Here is a 17,495-nt window from a genome sequence, read left to right as displayed (position 1 = left end):
ACTCTCCACTTCCAATCCAGCCAAGTACAGGCGAACAAACAATCTCTCTTGACACTAAAAAAAAAAAAAAACTAAGTCTTGTTACGTCAGTGATGTAAGCAGTTGTAAACCCTCACGTTTCATGTTTCGTTACCTCGTTTCACTCGTTTCAAAAATTATTATTAGTTTTTTTTTTAAAGATTCACATATTAATTTTGTCAAAACATAATTTCAAGAGACTGGTTGACGCCCTGCATGGCGGTGGTATGGCCACTCGGTAGTGATCATATTATGACTCGCTAGGGTCATAATATTTATGAATGTTGTTCGGGAGACAGCTATGAACTCGAATAGGAATAGCACTCGCTGATTCTTGCGTAATGTAAACATGTTACATCCCTTGTGTATCTTCGTAACAACTTGTAAACCACTACCAAACTCAATCAACATCATAGTGGTTATTTTCGTCGATGCCTCGCCACTCCAGCTCAACTTAATTATTATCAGACAGCCCACAAAAGTATGCAGAGTTCAAATGTCACTTGTTTACAATCAGTCACTAATGTCAGAGATCTCTTTAAAAAAAAAAAAAATTGTGAAAAAAAAACTTGAATGTAGTGACCATGACATAAGGCCTACCGTTAAGTCCTCTTCTGTAGTGACGTACTGGGTGGCGTAGCGACGGAGCTGATAGCGATCTGGAGCGAGGGCGAAGCAGCAGTCGTCTCGTTGGCAGGCCCCTTGGAGGCCTTCTGCTGCTGCTGCTGTTGCGAAGCGAGTTTACATACCCGACCAGCTTGCTCAGATCCTCAAGGAAGACCCTTCTCCGAGCTTCGAGAACAGCGTCGTAAAAACCCCACTTTTGAGTAGCATGTCACACTGTTTACACAAGTACCATTTTTTTCTTAACCGAGGCTTTTTTTACCAGTAGCATTTTTTTATGGTTCCTGGCAGGTAGTCTACCACACAGGGATGATACTTCTCAGGAAATTCTTTATACAACAGCAAATAAACACATAAATTATAGGGGAACGACATGGGAGGCCAGGGGGCACAACAACCTGGCAGCAAACAAAATAACAAAAGGATAGAACATTAAACCCAGACAAAATTTTGACGGTGGTAGCCAAAAGAGGAATTTTAAAAACTTTAAAAGCTGTAAAGTATGCTTACATGGTTTGACCTCTACGAACCTCTACACAAGTCACCTATGTGTTGCCATGGCTTACCTCAGAGTATCACAGTGATGTAGGTACAGTTAATAACTCGACTGCAATTTTAACCAGAACAAGACCGAGGCTAGGGTCTCGAGCCCTATTTATGCATGTTGCACGTGCAAGTCTCGCCTGCACATGTACTTCCCCTACACCTGAGAGGTGATGAAGCAAAGAAAAGAGAGAAATCACACTGACAAACTGGTAGAAGGGGTAAAGGGTAAAACACAAGGAGGAAACCTAGAATGGAGTGGACGTCTTCTGATTCTTAAGGCAACAAAAAAATGTAAGTTTAATTAAGTGTTAGTATAGAAGGTTTCTACCATTTTGTGGCATGCACACCTGTTGTGAAAACAAATTATATTTGTCTATTTTTAAATTTGTCACGCACTTTAAACAAAATAAATCATAAAATTGGGTATTGCTCCCTTCCTAGCTTCAAATTCTGAACACCTACACACAATTTTTCTTGTAGGTGCAATTGCACCAATTCTTGAGCTATTTTCATTTTAGACTTAAAGCTTTTACTTTAGGCCAATATTATTTTTTACAACTGAAATGATTAAATTTTTTGTTCAGGATCAAGGAACTGGGTCTTATTGAAAGGTGCTGCGTATTGACTCCCCGAAGAGCAGAAAAACATGAGATTGTGATGTGCCATTCAGAAGACGATTACAACAGTCTTCAGCTTGCAAGCAAAATTGCCAGTGTGAACTTTCGGGAGCATATCTCTTCACAGTTTGACTCTATATTTATAAATAATGTAAGTATGGAATATTTATTGAGTTCTCGCGTATGGAATATTTATTGAGTTCTTGCATGGTGGTTTTTTTCATTAATTTTTTTCCTTGTAAGCTTGTATCAGAATTATTTCTCCTTTTAACTAAGTAGTGAATTGCATGTCGAATATTGTCATGGTCCAGAATATTTCAGTGTCACCAAATAGTTTAAAGTGTTTGTTGCATAAATGTATCATTATTACTAGATATGATTATGTATGTTCATAATTATATATCTGTGAGCAGATCATACATTTTTTTTTGTTGCACTAGTCGTATACCAGCCAGCACCATTCATGTACATGAAGCATACATACTACACAATTTGCATACTTAAACACTGTTTTGGTATACAAATGTAATTACAGACATTCTATTGCTGCATAGGATATCAATGCTTGGGTATAGAAAAAAAAGAAGCAATTCTTTTCCTTCAGAAAATGTTACATCAGTAAAAGCCTGATTTAAAAAAGTTGTTTGGGAACAACTAACATTTTCGTTATCAGTTAATAACAATTAATAATAATACAGAAAAAAAAACCTGTAGTAAATACCATGCCTTATTACCATTACCTCAGAATAAAAATTATTTGCAATATAAATGATTTTTTCATATATTCCATAGGACACATTTGATGATGCGCTCACTGCAGCTGGAAGTGCAATCGATCTTGTAGATGCAGTTTGGAAAGGTTCAATTCAGAATGGAATCGCCTTAGTCAGGTAAGTTTCATATATTCAAAATTATTTTGTAGTTGTAACATTGTGTGTGATAGGTAGAAGCAGTAAAATGAAGTTACAAAACCTAAACCATTACCATGGTATAAACCCTTACTACTTGCCCGCCAGTACTGCCGTTTTATTGCATTTGAAGAGTAACAGGTTATTATGGAACTGGGTACTCACCATAGTTCTGCATCTTTCTCATAATCTAATCCTGGAATTAGATTTTTTCAGCAAAAACATATTGTGTTGTGGAGGTGTTAATTCATGAATGCTTTTTAGTTCTGCCCAATCTGTCAAGATGAATTTGACTTGTGAATATGCGTCTCCCTTAGTGTCCCATTATTCCAGCTGTTGACGAGGAAGGAAGGTAGAAAAAAGGCTGTTGCTGACCTAGTTCAGAGTTTTTGTGGTGTAATCACCAAGTGCTTGGGGAAATTCGATGTATTGCCATGCAAGTTTTACCCAAAGGTTGAAACCTGCTTGACAAAATGTAACTGTTTTTTTCCTTACTATATAAATGTTGAAAACATATTGTGGCGAACTAAGTTATAAGTTAAAAAATTTTTGGCTTACAACAATTACAAAACTAGACAGTTTTTGAACATACAAATCAGACTACTTTAAAAAACAAAATGGCTATAAAAAGTGTACAAGAAGGTGCAGAGAGTGAACAATGTCACACTTTGTTTGTATTTTGATATGCTAAGAATTTATAATTTGTCGTTGGTTATGGTAGATATTGTGAAAATATCACTGAAATAAAATTGAATTGCAATAAAAGTTAATTTTTATGTTTACAGGCCACCTGGGCATCATGCCGTGCGTGATGATTTCAATGGATATTGCTTCTTCAACAATGTTGCGGTTGCAGCAAAACATGCTCTTTTGAATCTGAATGTGGATAGAATCTTGATTGTCGACTTGGATGTTCACCATGGCCAGGGTATCCAGCAGACGTTCTATGATGAAAAAAGGTCCGTATTGTTTTACTATCATTAGCTTTTATACAGTCTATGAGAATCTTATTTTATTTATAAAATGTCGCTTATGGCTTTAAATTGTTTCAGGTATAATGGAACACCTATTTCATTATACTTTTATTGAGTTTTTCAGTTCCTTTTTGTCCAGCATACATCTGTGTACACTGTACTAGGCAGGGGCACAACAACTAAATTTCCAAAGGGGGGGGGGGGGGGGGGGGCAATATACCTTTTTATAAAGAATCATCGATCCCCCCTATTGAAGTGGGGGATCCGGGGGTCCTCCCCCGGGAAAATTTGTATTTCAAGGTGGAAAATGGTGCTATTTAAGCAGTTTTATTAAATAAAAATTGATTACACAGCACTTTCTTTGCCCCCTTCCCCCCCTGTTGTTGCCCCCCTGGTACTAGGACTGTGTTGGTCAGGAGTGTGTGCAGAATTTCATTTCAGGGGGGGGGGGGGGGGATAGAATCTCTTTGCCTGCTGTTTGCTTTGAAATTCTTTACTCTTGTTGGTGGAAATGATAGATTTCTTAAGATCTAGGGTGTTATGTCCTCACATCTCCTCCCTTAAATACACCCCTTGTATGGCTCTCTATCACAATCCAATAAGCCTCTATTAGCCTTGGCTTTTCAACATGGCCATAAAGTAGAGACCCGGAAATTTCGTGGATTCATTTAGTCGCAAGCTAGAATGCAAACCTTCACACGCTCGCACTGTGTTCATGATTGGACCGCAGTTGTTTGAACACGCCCCTCTACGACCGTGAGCCAATGATGCCCAGCTAGGAGAGAAGTAAGCGAATCAGGTAGTGCCAAATAACAAGGATAAAAATGTTCTCACTAAGAAATCAACCAATGGGAAAGTAAACATGGGTCTAGCACACTTATAACTTTGAATTCTATCCTGAGGCCAGAAGAATCCGCGAAATTTCCGGATCTCTAGTCATAAGCCATTACACATCTTTCCATTTTATAATTAAACAAATGAATAAATTAAAACGTAATGGATGTAGTGTTAGGAAGCATATTTACTGGATTACAAACCTAAAGAGAGGTGAGTCGTGCTAGCATTAGTTTTATTGCACCAGATCATTAAACAATAAACAAGCAACAAAGATGCATCAATTTCTCTGCTACCACACTGTATTCAAGGAACCTGGATACTCACTGTAAGAGAATACAATCATTCATTAACACTGATGCCTGTTCCTATCAAAACACATGTAAGACCAGAAAACAATATCTTTAGAAAACAACTGCATTAATCACATAATGAATCAAAGCGAGTAATATAAAAATACTTAACTTATGAAAAATAAACATCAGCAAGAACGATGGCAACTAATCATTTTAAAACAATAACTCTATATTAATTTACAAAGTGAAGCTTTCAAGTTAAAACACAGTAAATTGAAAACAACTCTAATTACAACATTCTTTACTGTGTTGACAAACTACCAGTCTATACCTCCACTGTCGAGACATCACGGATAGAGATATAATTTACGATACAAAAGTTTCCACACCCAAAATTCGGTGCTTTAAGGATAAGAAAACAGTCGCCTTACTAGTTCTCAAAATGCTGCGCTACTCCTCACGTCCTCGGAGGGAAATCATGGCACTGTACCAGCTGATTGCCAGGGCTGACAATACTCTTCATATGTTGGCTGCCATCTCGAAGCTGACTAGAAACTTGTTCGCCTTGTTCCCACTCGTACATACCTTAGAAACAAATCTAAGAAGTCTCCTTAACTTCAAAGACCAGAACCAAAGAGGATTACACTAAGATTCTCTTCCAACAAACACTCGTATAGTCCACACCAATCGCTCAAACTTCTCCAAGTCTGATACGGAGATTACATAAGGCATCGTGAACTGAAAAGTAAAACTTCACCAATGGCGCTGAACTTAAGACTGTTACATAGCATAGTCACCTGATCACATTGTCGCATAGCACTTATCCTTATGTTTACGTAACGTAAACTCATACGTCTGTTATGTAAGTATCTGTTCATACATGTTACGTTGAAACACCGACCGAGTGCTAGTTTTCTATGTACAATATGGCCGCCCAAGCCAGCTCTGTAGAACTTTTAATTCTCCTTCAGACTGGGATAGCATATTTAATGTCAATCAATACGGTTAATACGAAATATTCGTTATTATGTATTACGAAGTAACCTCACGTCCGCTCACGTAGTGTACTATTGTTTTATTATCGTATAAACCGAATGAAATTTTAGAACAAGAATCGCACACTTTAATCACGTGCACGCAACTTCACTATAATTCTGTTAACGGCAAATAATTTGTACGGTAAATGGTCTACAGTCAAACCTCTATCTATCGAACTTGCATGTATCGATTGTCCGTGTTTATCGTATACTTTCTACAGTCCCGGCAAAATTGCCATACAACTAAGGTTAAAAAAGTCAGCTTGTACCGATGTTCGAATTATCGTTTTTTCCGCATTGATCGTACAAAATATGTGGTCCCGTCACTATAAATTATAATAGATGATTGTTTAACCATAAAGATTTTGCAGAAATAACCATTTCTTAGAAAGAAACCGTCATAAAAACAGTAACGATAGTATACAGTAGTAAAAATCAACTTAAATCTGCAGCCAAGTAATGGAGCACGTAAATATGAAGAAAAGACAAATGAACAACAACTTACGAAGAAATTGGATGATGTACCATAACTACAGTACAAACCCAATTGTTATCCTAAGATAATTACCATAAAAATAACTAAAGATTCTTTGTCGATACCATAATTACTACAGAAGCACGATAGCTACCACATTTGCACTACAGTTACCGTAACAACCGAGATGTATATTTACCGTGACGGTAATGTATTTATTTATGACATATTAAAAATAAAGAACATTATTGAAAAATAGGATGTTAAATTTTTATATGTACGTTTGGCACATGTTGTGAAGAAATAATGCGATCTGAAAAAATGCAGTACTACTACGAAAAACGAAAAGCGAAAAGGGTAATCGTGGATTTTTAGGTTATGGCAGTCTCTCTCGTTTTTCAGTAATATCGGCCGAAAATTAACAAGCGTATCGGAAGTCGGCAGAAATGTCGATTCAACTAAATATTGGCAAAATAGGCTTCTTCAGTACAGCTCTACATTTGATGACATGAGTAAACATATTTCAGACTTCAGGATATTGAAAAAGACTTTAATTTCCATGTAGATTTATTGTGCGTATGTTTTTTTTTGCAAGTGTAAATTGAATTAAGTAAAATACTTCCATTTTTATTTATTTTTCAACTGATTTAACTTTAATGACAAGTAACTGATATATTTCTGACACTAATTTTGAGGTTGAAATATTTTTTAAAAATTCTTAGAGTGAAGTCCACTTCAGCATTAATTGTCTTGGAAAATGTTCTGGCTGCTAGTGATGTAGACACTGATGTCTTGTCTTCCTTCGACAAACTTTGCAGTGTAGTAAAGGACATTTATGCAACTAAAAAAGTGCAGAAAAAAATCAATGAATTTTTCAAGCCTCTTTAATTCTCTATTTGACTAATTTTCGAGTAAAAAATCAATACTTGATTTTGTCGATTATTATTAATGTGAGCATATGCACCTGTTAATACAAACCTCGTTAATACAAACTGCAAAATTTTAGGTCCCTTCAGGTTTGTATTAAAGAGGTTTCACTGTATGTCCTTGGGTGATTTCTTCAAAAAATTATTCCAAACTGCCGGCAAAAATTACTAAGTCCTCTGGCCTTGTGAAAATAATCAAAGTCCCACTGACCAGAAAATATTCTATCATCAAAGTGCAAAGTGGATTCTTTCATGAATTACTTTAAGTCGAACTTCTGCAGGAAATCTTCTATCACCAAATTAACTTTCTTCAGATATATGGCTAAGTTCCGCATATTCTTCGTTAAACTTCTATCACCCAAGTAACAATACTTAAACGCTGACATACCGAGGACTTCATGGCGGCAGCATAACGGCGGGGCGACGACCTGCAGTGTGGTAGCGGCATCAACTTCTTCAACTCAGAGGATGACTGCCCCGGAGTAACTTACAGGCGGGCTTATACGCCCAAATCGCGGCGATTTCCGCTAGGAAGATGCTTCTCTAACCATCCAGAATCGGTAACAGGAAGTGTCATGACCACAAAGAAGAAGCTTCTCTCGCCATCCAGAACCAGAAAGAGGAGCTGTCATGGCGGCTTGTTAACACTAGGAGCATTTTTTTATACAGTCAGCAACACCAGTAGCCTACCGATTGAGTGCAATACTTGATCACATCGGGGAGTATCAACAATAGCCTAGCTACAGGCATCTAAACAACACATTAAAGTTACGAAGAGACAAAAATAGGAAAAGGAGACGTTGTGCTATAAGATGCAACAGTACTATTAACATAATAAGTGGAAACATCAAACAAGACATTACATTGAATTCACAACCAATTAAAACATATTGTTATGGCCGTCGACTCACACTTATCTGTGTCGACCGTAAAGATGGAAATGAAGGGAATATGTACATGAAATGATGATAATGAAATGAATCGTGAAGGATGGTGGGGAAAGGGAATGGCAGTGAATCTACCGGGATCTTCTGTTTTCCTGAAATCGTGACGGCCCTGTCATGATTATCAGGTTCTGGGGGCGGTTCCACCACTCGTGTTTTTCCTTAATTATCCTTAAGGTAGGGTGACGAGTCCCTATTTGCCAAACATTTTAAATAAAGAGGTTAAGGGTGAACGTTTCCACAAGAACATGTTTATTTCCGCAGTTTCAACTGACATTTTATTGAACACATATAATCCTCTACTTTCTGTGTCTTTATAATTACAATTTATAACATTATATTTATCCCACATAATTACTGAACCATGGTCGTGCCTATCAGGGATACTGTCGTTAATAAATAAACCGTGCTGTCGGCCATTTCCTAGAGCTTATTCTTGACCTCTTTTGTCTCTTACTTGTTTGTGCAGTTACCAACTGTTGCAGACTAATTTCTCCCAAGTTACGTGACGGTTTTAAATTAATTTATAATTCATTATTCATAATTTCTATCGAGTGATTGTTGAAATGTGTATTCTTAGTTTTTGAAATGAGAGAGAGAGATATCGAATATTACCAGCTACATGGGCATAAGGCCGTTGTGCTGCGGTCTAGTGTTAAACCATCGTCGCATCGTGACTGGTCACTCACCAATCGTCGTGTCGTCTCGGCGGCGGAGTAGCGTGGCTTCCAACTGACTCTGTGACTCTCACTTCTCGAATAAAATCTCCCCGTATAAGAAGCCCGTTTTGACCCTGTTTGCGTCTGTTTATTAAAACATAAACAGTTCCGCTTCGGCGCCGCTTCTGACGTCATTACACACTCCCCCTCCTTCCCTGTGCCTATGACCGAGTTTCGCTGCGCTGTGATCAAGGTCGCGCCCGCTGAGCGCACGGCAATCCCCCTGTTTGTTTCCGTGACCGTGTTATGCTTGCGTTAGCAAACATTCCCCCCAACTCCCGCTTCACCTGTCCTTCAATGTTTCCTGCTGCGTTTGTCATTTCCTCATCGTGTCCCGCCGTTACTGATCGTCTGGCTAGCTATTAAAAAACAGAAAAGCTTTCCCTGGTATCCTACAGTATTTTCGGCCGTTACAATATAAATCACCCTGCTTAAAGCTTCAACTTACATTATACAATCTTTGTTCTTTTTGGTAGTCTACATTTCGACCTCTTCTATTGACAACCATATCCGTGACCTGCGATCCTTACCTTTCCTGAAACTTTCATTAATATCAGACAAGACTATCATCATTCACCAACGCTAAATGCGAAATATCATTTTCCGGTTTTTATGTTCATTATTTTGACCAATATTATTCTTACCTTTATTATGATCAACATCCATCTCAACTTTCCTGTGAACTTTCTACTGATTCATTCGTTGACTATTAAATTGTGTTTCCTTTTTTTGTTTACCACATAATATGATCTGGGATTATTGTGGCTACTTACTACTTTACCATGCTCCATTCTTTACCTGTTCTTATCATAATATTATCATTAGGCAAAGTCTATATTATAAAAGATACAGTACAGTGATTGTGATTTAGCTTCAGCTTTACTGGAGCACCAAAATTCACCAATATCAAAACTGAAAGTGTCTTCACCTCAGTTATTGACAGCCAAAAAGTGAAGAACCAAATTGCCAATTATAAATTCAAAACTATGGCATTTGCGGTTTATTTCACTGTTATAAAAATTATTGTCGTTTCAACTTCTAAACTAATTTTTAATGGTTTTAAAAGTGTTAAACAGGTGTATCAAACAGACTTAAGTTTATTTTGGTTACAATGTGCATACTTAAAATAAATAAAAAATATTTTACTTTAACAATATGAAATGTTTTTGCACATTCACACACTATATTACATATTAAAATTATAACTAGATAGCAAAAAGCTGAAAAAAATAACTTTTTTTTAAGTAGGCCTCATTGAAAACAAAATTTTAAATACAATATTTGACAAAATGCAAAACATCATTTTGTCTTTAGTTGAAAGAAACTATTGTATATGTTTCATCATTTTCTGGTTTGAATTTTCTTGTCTGGTCACTAAAAGTACACGTATACATTGAGAAAGACCTCTTAGATCAGCTTTGGATGCAGGTAACCACAGTAGTTGAAAAAGAATGTTGAAAATTGAGGATAATCTGCTCTGAGAGCAATTTGCATATCTAGCATATGTTGATCATGTTTTGAAACTCTGGCATAAATTCCTGATTTCATACCTGGCCAAAAACATCCAGAAATTTGCTCATAGAAAACCCTACGTATGCGTTTTGTACCGTGTGCAGGTGTGATTTCACTGTCTCTCATGGTGGGAAATGTGATGTCTCTAAGCACGTGCGTACTAAAAAACACGTTGATAAACAGTGAATGTGTGCAGACAAACCATAGTTAGACTTTTTTGTAAAAGATACTGGTAGTGAAAGTGTGACTCGTGCTGAATGTCTATTCACTACATTTATTACAGAACATAACCTACCTTTTAATTTTGTCGATCATGCGGGACCTTTATTCAGGATAATGTTCCCGGTCAGCAGTATAGCAAAGCAGTATGGCTGTGCCAGGACAAACAGCCTCAATTATTAATGTACTGGGTGACTTGGAAAAGGAAAATCTTGTTGTGGCTTTGAAAAATACTACATTTTCTATTGCTACAGATGGTAGTAATCAAAGTGACTCAAAGTTGTATCCTATTGTAGTGACGTTCTATAATAATGAAAAACACAAAGTAGAAAGTTGCTTGCTGGGTGCACCTTCTTTAGTAGGTGACTCTACTGGACACAATATTGGCAATCTTTTGCTATCTGAAATGAAATGTGAAATTCCATTGTCAAATTGTGTAGCTTTGAGTACGGACAATGCGCCGGTTATGATAGGGCAGAAGAGTGGAGTGGCAGCTGTTCTAACAACAGAAATAGAAAATTTGGCAGTGATAGGGTGTCCATGTCATTACTAAATTTGTCAGCAGAGAAAGGAGCTGCATGCCTTCCAGTTAACATTGACAAGTAATTAGTTGATATATATTACTATCTTGAAAAAAGTGTGAAGCGAAAGGAAAAGTTACATGAATTTCAGCAGTTGCATAACACAGATACTAGAAAAGTTCTCAAACACGTTTGCACGCGCTGGCTTTCATTAGGGAGGTGTCTGGCAAGATTATTGCAGCAGTGGCAACCACTCACAAGTCTGTTCATGACTGAAGTAAATTCTAAGAAGTCTTCTGGAAGTACTTTAGATACGTTCACAATTCCGAAACTGAAGCTCACAAACAGCCCAAAAAAATATTTTCTCACTTGCAAGGATGGGGGTTCGAGGACTGCTTCTAGCAAAGACCACTGTCAAAGTTCTGGTTCCAGGTCTGTTTCAAGCAAAAAATGTGGTCAATGTAAATTGGTTGATCCTGTTCTGAAAAAGAGAATTTCTGAATCACAAAGTGTACACTCAAGTAATCAGTAGAAGTCAAAACATGGTGACAGTTTTGCAAATAGTCTATCACGTGAAGAAAGATTGTTTATGTTATGGTTATCTGATGTAAACAAGGCATTTTGCTTATTTGTGTCAAGTACTTTGCCAGTATTTGAAACTCCAAACATAGTTCTCCAATCAAGTACACCTCATATCCATTTATTGAGGTCTATTTTACTTGACATGCTGCAAAATTTAATGTCCAAATTTGTCAAGCCATAAATTGTCCTTTCATCACCTTCATTGCTGGAAATTGACTATCACAGTGAAGGAAATCAGAAACAGGGCTCGGACATAGTCATTGGTAGTGCTACTACCACTGTAGTAGATTCTCTGAAGCATGAGGATAAGGAGGTATTCTTCACTTCTGTTAGAAAGTTTTATTCTACAACATGTGACTATATGAGGTGCTGAAAGGCCAAGTGGTGTAAGTCATTAATTGATACATCTGAGATATTAAGGCTTAAAGTTGTTGATTGACAGAAAATTCCTAAGACAACATTACGACATTTCAATTGTACTAGTTATTCTCAAATTATGTATTTTATCTTTTGCAATTATAAAATCTATATCTTACATCTCACAACAAGTAAAACATAAGCGGCTTTAGACTTTTTAACAAAAATCTGTGACTTACACCACTTTGTATATAAATGTGAATGGAAAAATAATGTGTACAACAATATACATTAATTTAAAAAAAAAAAGTCACTTGGTATTATTATTATAAATAATTGAGTGCTTTTTTTATATTGTAAAGAGTATGTATAATCACAATTCACGTGTTCCATAAAGTGGCATGAAAAATTATTTATTTCAATAGTATTATGGTTCGTAAGGAAGTAAGTGATTATTCACCAAAGACATAACTCAGGATCATCCGCTTCAAGATGCCCAAGTTCAACTTCATTGTGTTCTTCAGGATTCTCCTTTAAGCTTAGGAAGTTCTCGTGGTGAATAGGTGGTATGAACCGCAGAAGATCTAGCATATCTTTTTTCTTGCTGTGACTGATGGTTCTGACTCCATCGTAAAGCTTTTCTTGCGTAATGTTGGCAAAACCCTGATGCACAGGTCGTCCCACTCTTTCCTTGTGCCAAGTTTATGCTACAAAAGTCAATGTCCTTGTTCAAGGTATCCTTGTAATAAATTGTTAGGGAGAATGTTTCTCTCTTTTTTTACACTGTGTGCTTGTTAAACGAGGCAAAGTTTTTTTCCGTCTCTTAGTGTGACCTTTTTTATTGGGCCACACATGACAAGATAATTGCCTGAGCTGTCACTATGCTAGGAGTGTGAGTTTGGGCCTGTATCCTGTCGTCATTCACTGTGTATTATCCGACAGAAAAACGTAGTAGGTTGTTAGGCTTTAGAAGTCTTTGCTGTGAGTATCCAATCAGATGTTTTCCACAAGATCTATACAAGTTTTTTTTTCCTTTTCGATGCTCCATTCTGAATGAATCTAATCACAGAGCCGGCATGCAGTATTTCTACCCTCTGATCTGAAAACCGTCAACTTTAACACCAGTGCAGTTTTGATTTTTATGGACATGTATTTATCCATATCAGTATGCTGTCAGTTATAATCTATTTTTAACGACCTGCTGGACTCTCTCCTCCTTAAAATACTTACTTGATAACATGGGTGTTAGTAATGGTTCTGAATTACTGTGTTAAATCCGTTTTACTATATTAGTCTTCTCAAAATTTATGTGGCCAGATGTTGCAACAAACTCCACATAAATAACCCTAAAACATTACGAAAATCCTGTGGAAATTTTTTCCCAACCTGACGAGAAAATCTTCTGTGATCCCGAAATTTTTCCAGACTTTCGTGATCCTGCACACCCATATTCGTAAACGACTGAATATTTGTTTTTTTGAAGTGTTAGTTTTAGAAATTGAATTGAATACAAATAATAAACTATTTGTTTTGATATTCGAAAATTAGAATATTTGCACTGGCCTACCAAACAGTTTCCAGTCACACCAAAGATACAGAATTTCCTGATAGATGGAATGTTTATTTGTTCAATATGACGTCAGATTGCCCCACTTTACTATAATTCCACCACAAGCAAGTTGTTACGCTGTTTAAGTGCAACGGGTTGAGAAATTAGCGAGCGAGGGTGCATTTGGAGCCACAAATGTATTAACAAAAGGTCCACATGGCCATAGTACTTTACAATTCATTCAGTACACAATTGATTGACCCTCGTGGATTCTGTCAGCTGATGTCATTTCATTGAGATTCTTTAAGCTGCGGAGAAATTAAGGAGAGATTAAGAAAAGATCAAACAAGCTTAGTATTAAAACAATTTAAATACATTAAGAAAGTTTGTCCTGGTTTTACAATAAAGAAAATATATAAGGCCAATAAGTAAACTTCATACTGGCTTTATAATTTAAAAAAACTATTTACGCCTAGATAAAATGTGCTCACCAACTATCGGTGCACGCCATTAATTAGAGATAAATAAAGCACGTAAAAATATAAATTAAAACGGCTCCACCATAAGAGAGAATAATATAAAAATCTAAAATCATTATTAAAATTATTCCAGCAGCAGGAATTATCGGCAATGCGTGAATATTTATTGGCATGTATTACAAACAGAATTTACGACCAATAAAACAGTATTCAGGTAAACGTTGCAAGGTCAACTTCTTAACTTTCAGATTACTTGTGTTAAACTTTACTGCAAGTCTTAACTAACCACCGCCGTCCATACAGTAGCAGACGACAGAACTATTTGCCTCTTTTTGGTGAGGGCGAGCCCCATTGTCGGTCTCCGACAAGTTCATCGAGCATGTAACGCGTACTCGCTCGCTCGCTCCAGGTACGAGGGGGCTCGGACTCCAAAGCAGTCTGCAGCCTGGTCCCCACCGTCATCCAGCGGCGTAGCTAAGTCTTAGGGGAAGACTCTCGGGAGACGCCAGGCTTCGGAACTCCGCTGCTTGCTCGTCTAGACCTGAACTGTTTCTGTAGGATCGCTAACGCCTTTTCAACCTGTGAATTTTCACCACTTATCCAAGCTCTTCTGTATTCTTTATCAAACAATAAATAATAAATCATTGTAAGATGTTATAAATGCTAGAATTTTAGGATTTTGCGTGGGGGTGGATCACTACCCCCCCCCCCCCCCCCCCTGTGTATGATTTTGCTGGTTGTTAAGTGTGGGTGACTGAGCTTACATCTTCCTGAGGCTGAGGTATGAGAAATATCATTACACAGATTTTATTATTGAAACGTAAATAAACTTTCAACTTCAGATTGGTATGTCATACTGCAACACAAAAACAAGGTATTACTTAATTACTCCCTCCCCTCCGTTTCATTTAAATTTTTATAACTTTTTCTTGTAAGTATTTTGTAAATTAAATACTACTTGCTCTGAACGTCCATAGCATTTTATCTTGAATGGTGATCTCTTATGTGTTAAGTAATTATATGCTGGATAGGTACTAGTATAAATGTGTCCTTAGCAGTGATGGCATATCAAGTATCTACAAGTCGACATGTTAACACTCCCAACTAAGGATTGCAGTTATTGTAATGAAATATTCAATCAAATATTCAATCAAATGATACATTAGTAATTTAGGTGACCAATGTTATTTGAAATGCAGTATTGCTCACAGAACCAAATTGTTAAAATCACTTAGTATACCAAGCAAGGTATAAACTGCATATAGGCCAACAATAGTTGAATGCAGCTGAGGTATACAAAACTATATTAGAACATCCCTTAACTGTAATTTCCATTAACTAAACTCAAAATATATACTGAAAATGATGACCAAAAAATAACAATGCAACTAAATTGCACCAAAAATTTCTTGCTTAGCCAGAGGTAGTTTATTGCTTGCACCAAACTGTATTTGCCCGACAACCTGCCCGCTTGTGTCTTTCAGTGCAATGCTATACAGTCAGTCCTTCTCATCCCACCTGGGTGATGAGTAGTTATTTCTATCAGGCGTAATGATACCATAAACTTATTCATGTTGTGAATCTGGTTTTGTTGTTTCTCTGATGACGTTTAGTAAACTAAAAATGTGGGATTCTAGTGATCCCGGCAAAAAAACGATTTAAATTCCGAATAACGTGAAAATATTAATAAACTGAATATGGGAAGTCTGTGTGTGAATTTTATGGCCAAGAATATCCACAGTCTATATTTTGTTTGCCTGCATGAGTGTGTGTATTGTGTACTTTGCAGATATGTTGTGTAAATATTGTGCTCTCTGGACTTCACTTTCTCTTTCAAGTGTTATCAGTTGCAAGTCAACAGAAAAGTAGACAAATGCCTCAGCTGTGGCCTTCCCTCGTCCAGTGCGCACTTGCTCACTGGGAAGTGTTATCAGTTGCACGGCAACAGAACAGTAGCCTGACATTATGGCTATGAAATAATTTTTTATAAATTACACTGCCAAATTAATTTTAGTATTACCAAATAAATTAGCACAACTTCCGAAGTATATCAAGCTATAACAAAAATTATGGCACCAATTTTTTAGCCCACCCCACCCTTATTTCACATAGCTAAATTTTCCGTTGCCCAGAATAGATTCTCTATGTGCCATTTCGGAGGGTGCTTTTCAGTAACATAAATCAGAATGATGACAAATGGCAGGCGAAACATACAGAGCAAACATTTATGCAAATTAGGCTGTGATAATGGCTGAAGAATGCCAATTACACGAACAACTCTTGCCTTGACATTGTGACCACAAACTGTGTGGAAAGTATTAGGAGTCTTTAATGGAAAAAAAAAAAGTTATGTTGTAAGAGGTGTAAGTTGTCCTAATTTAAAAAAAAAATACAATCTAGTTAATTACGAGGTTTTACTTGGCATATAGTGTATACTTTTGTGTCATAAACGCTACTTGATAGAAAATGTAACTCAGTACAGTTATTCGAACTAAAGCAGATCAGTGAAGTCACAGAAAAATGCATGAGCATGTCACATCCACCTAGACAGTTGGTAAGATTGGTGGAGCTTGGGGAAGAGGTAAAAGGGAGGAGGACAATATCAAGCAGAAAAATGGGAGTAGAAACTTGAAAGCAGGTGCTTGTGTGAAGCCTGATTAAATTGGTGTTCATTGACATTGATAAAGTGTTGTCCTTATTATTTGAATTTTGTTTGAGGTCTAAGCGTATGCAAAAAATTTTTCAGGGTCCTGTATTTCTCCATGCATCGTTACGAAGAAGGAAAATTCTGGCCTAATTTGCGTCTTTCAGATTATGACCACATAGGAGAAAACAAAGGCAGGGGCTATAATTGGAATGTACCATTAAATCGGAATGCCATGACAAATGGAGATTACTTGGCAATCTTTCATCATCTGTTGCTTCCTGTGGCAGTGGAGGTAAGTGAAGTGCAGGCATGATGATTGTCTTTACTATTGCTTTCTTATCATTTTAGCTTTATACATCTTCATGAATATTTGCCTAATTTTTTTAAACTTGCCATTGAAATGCATTCATTAAATTTTTTATTTGAACGTGTACATGAGCTTTTGAAAAAAAATAACACTAAAATTTCAGTTCATGACATTCCTAAATAAATAGTGCATGAAATTTATCTGGTGGTGGTAAAGTGAAAGTTGGAAGATTTTTAAAGGCTGCTGCTTACTAATGTAAAAATTTATCATTACATTTTTTTTTCTCACAAATTTTTTGTGTGTCGGAGTATGTTTGAGAATTCAATATTATTAATCCATATTCTAATAAAAAAAATTGACAAAAGAATAATCAAGAGTTTAAATAACATCAGCTGAAGTTAGCT

General features: G+C 36.6%; 1 protein-coding gene across 5 annotated transcripts in view; it reads left to right on the top strand.

The window, feature by feature from the left end:
- LOC134529112 (histone deacetylase 6) overlaps nucleotides 1–17,495 on the top strand; it is a 116,008-nt gene that overhangs the window by 21,693 nt on the left and 76,820 nt on the right. For all 5 annotated transcript variants that reach the window (XM_063362866.1, XM_063362862.1, XM_063362865.1 and 2 more), the window contains exons 4-7: nucleotides 1,773–1,956; nucleotides 2,598–2,695; nucleotides 3,499–3,672; nucleotides 16,884–17,076. In XM_063362866.1, coding sequence (XP_063218936.1) covers nucleotides 1,773–1,956; nucleotides 2,598–2,695; nucleotides 3,499–3,672; nucleotides 16,884–17,076 — 649 coding nt within the window. The remainder of the gene's footprint in view (nucleotides 1–1,772; nucleotides 1,957–2,597; nucleotides 2,696–3,498; nucleotides 3,673–16,883; nucleotides 17,077–17,495) is intronic.

Source organism: Bacillus rossius, chromosome 2, assembly GCF_032445375.1.
Source record: "Bacillus rossius redtenbacheri isolate Brsri chromosome 2, Brsri_v3, whole genome shotgun sequence".
Classification (NCBI taxonomy): domain Eukaryota; kingdom Metazoa; phylum Arthropoda; class Insecta; order Phasmatodea; family Bacillidae; genus Bacillus; species Bacillus rossius.
Note: the sequence above shows the minus strand (reverse complement) of the source record. Positions and strands in the feature narration are given on the sequence as shown.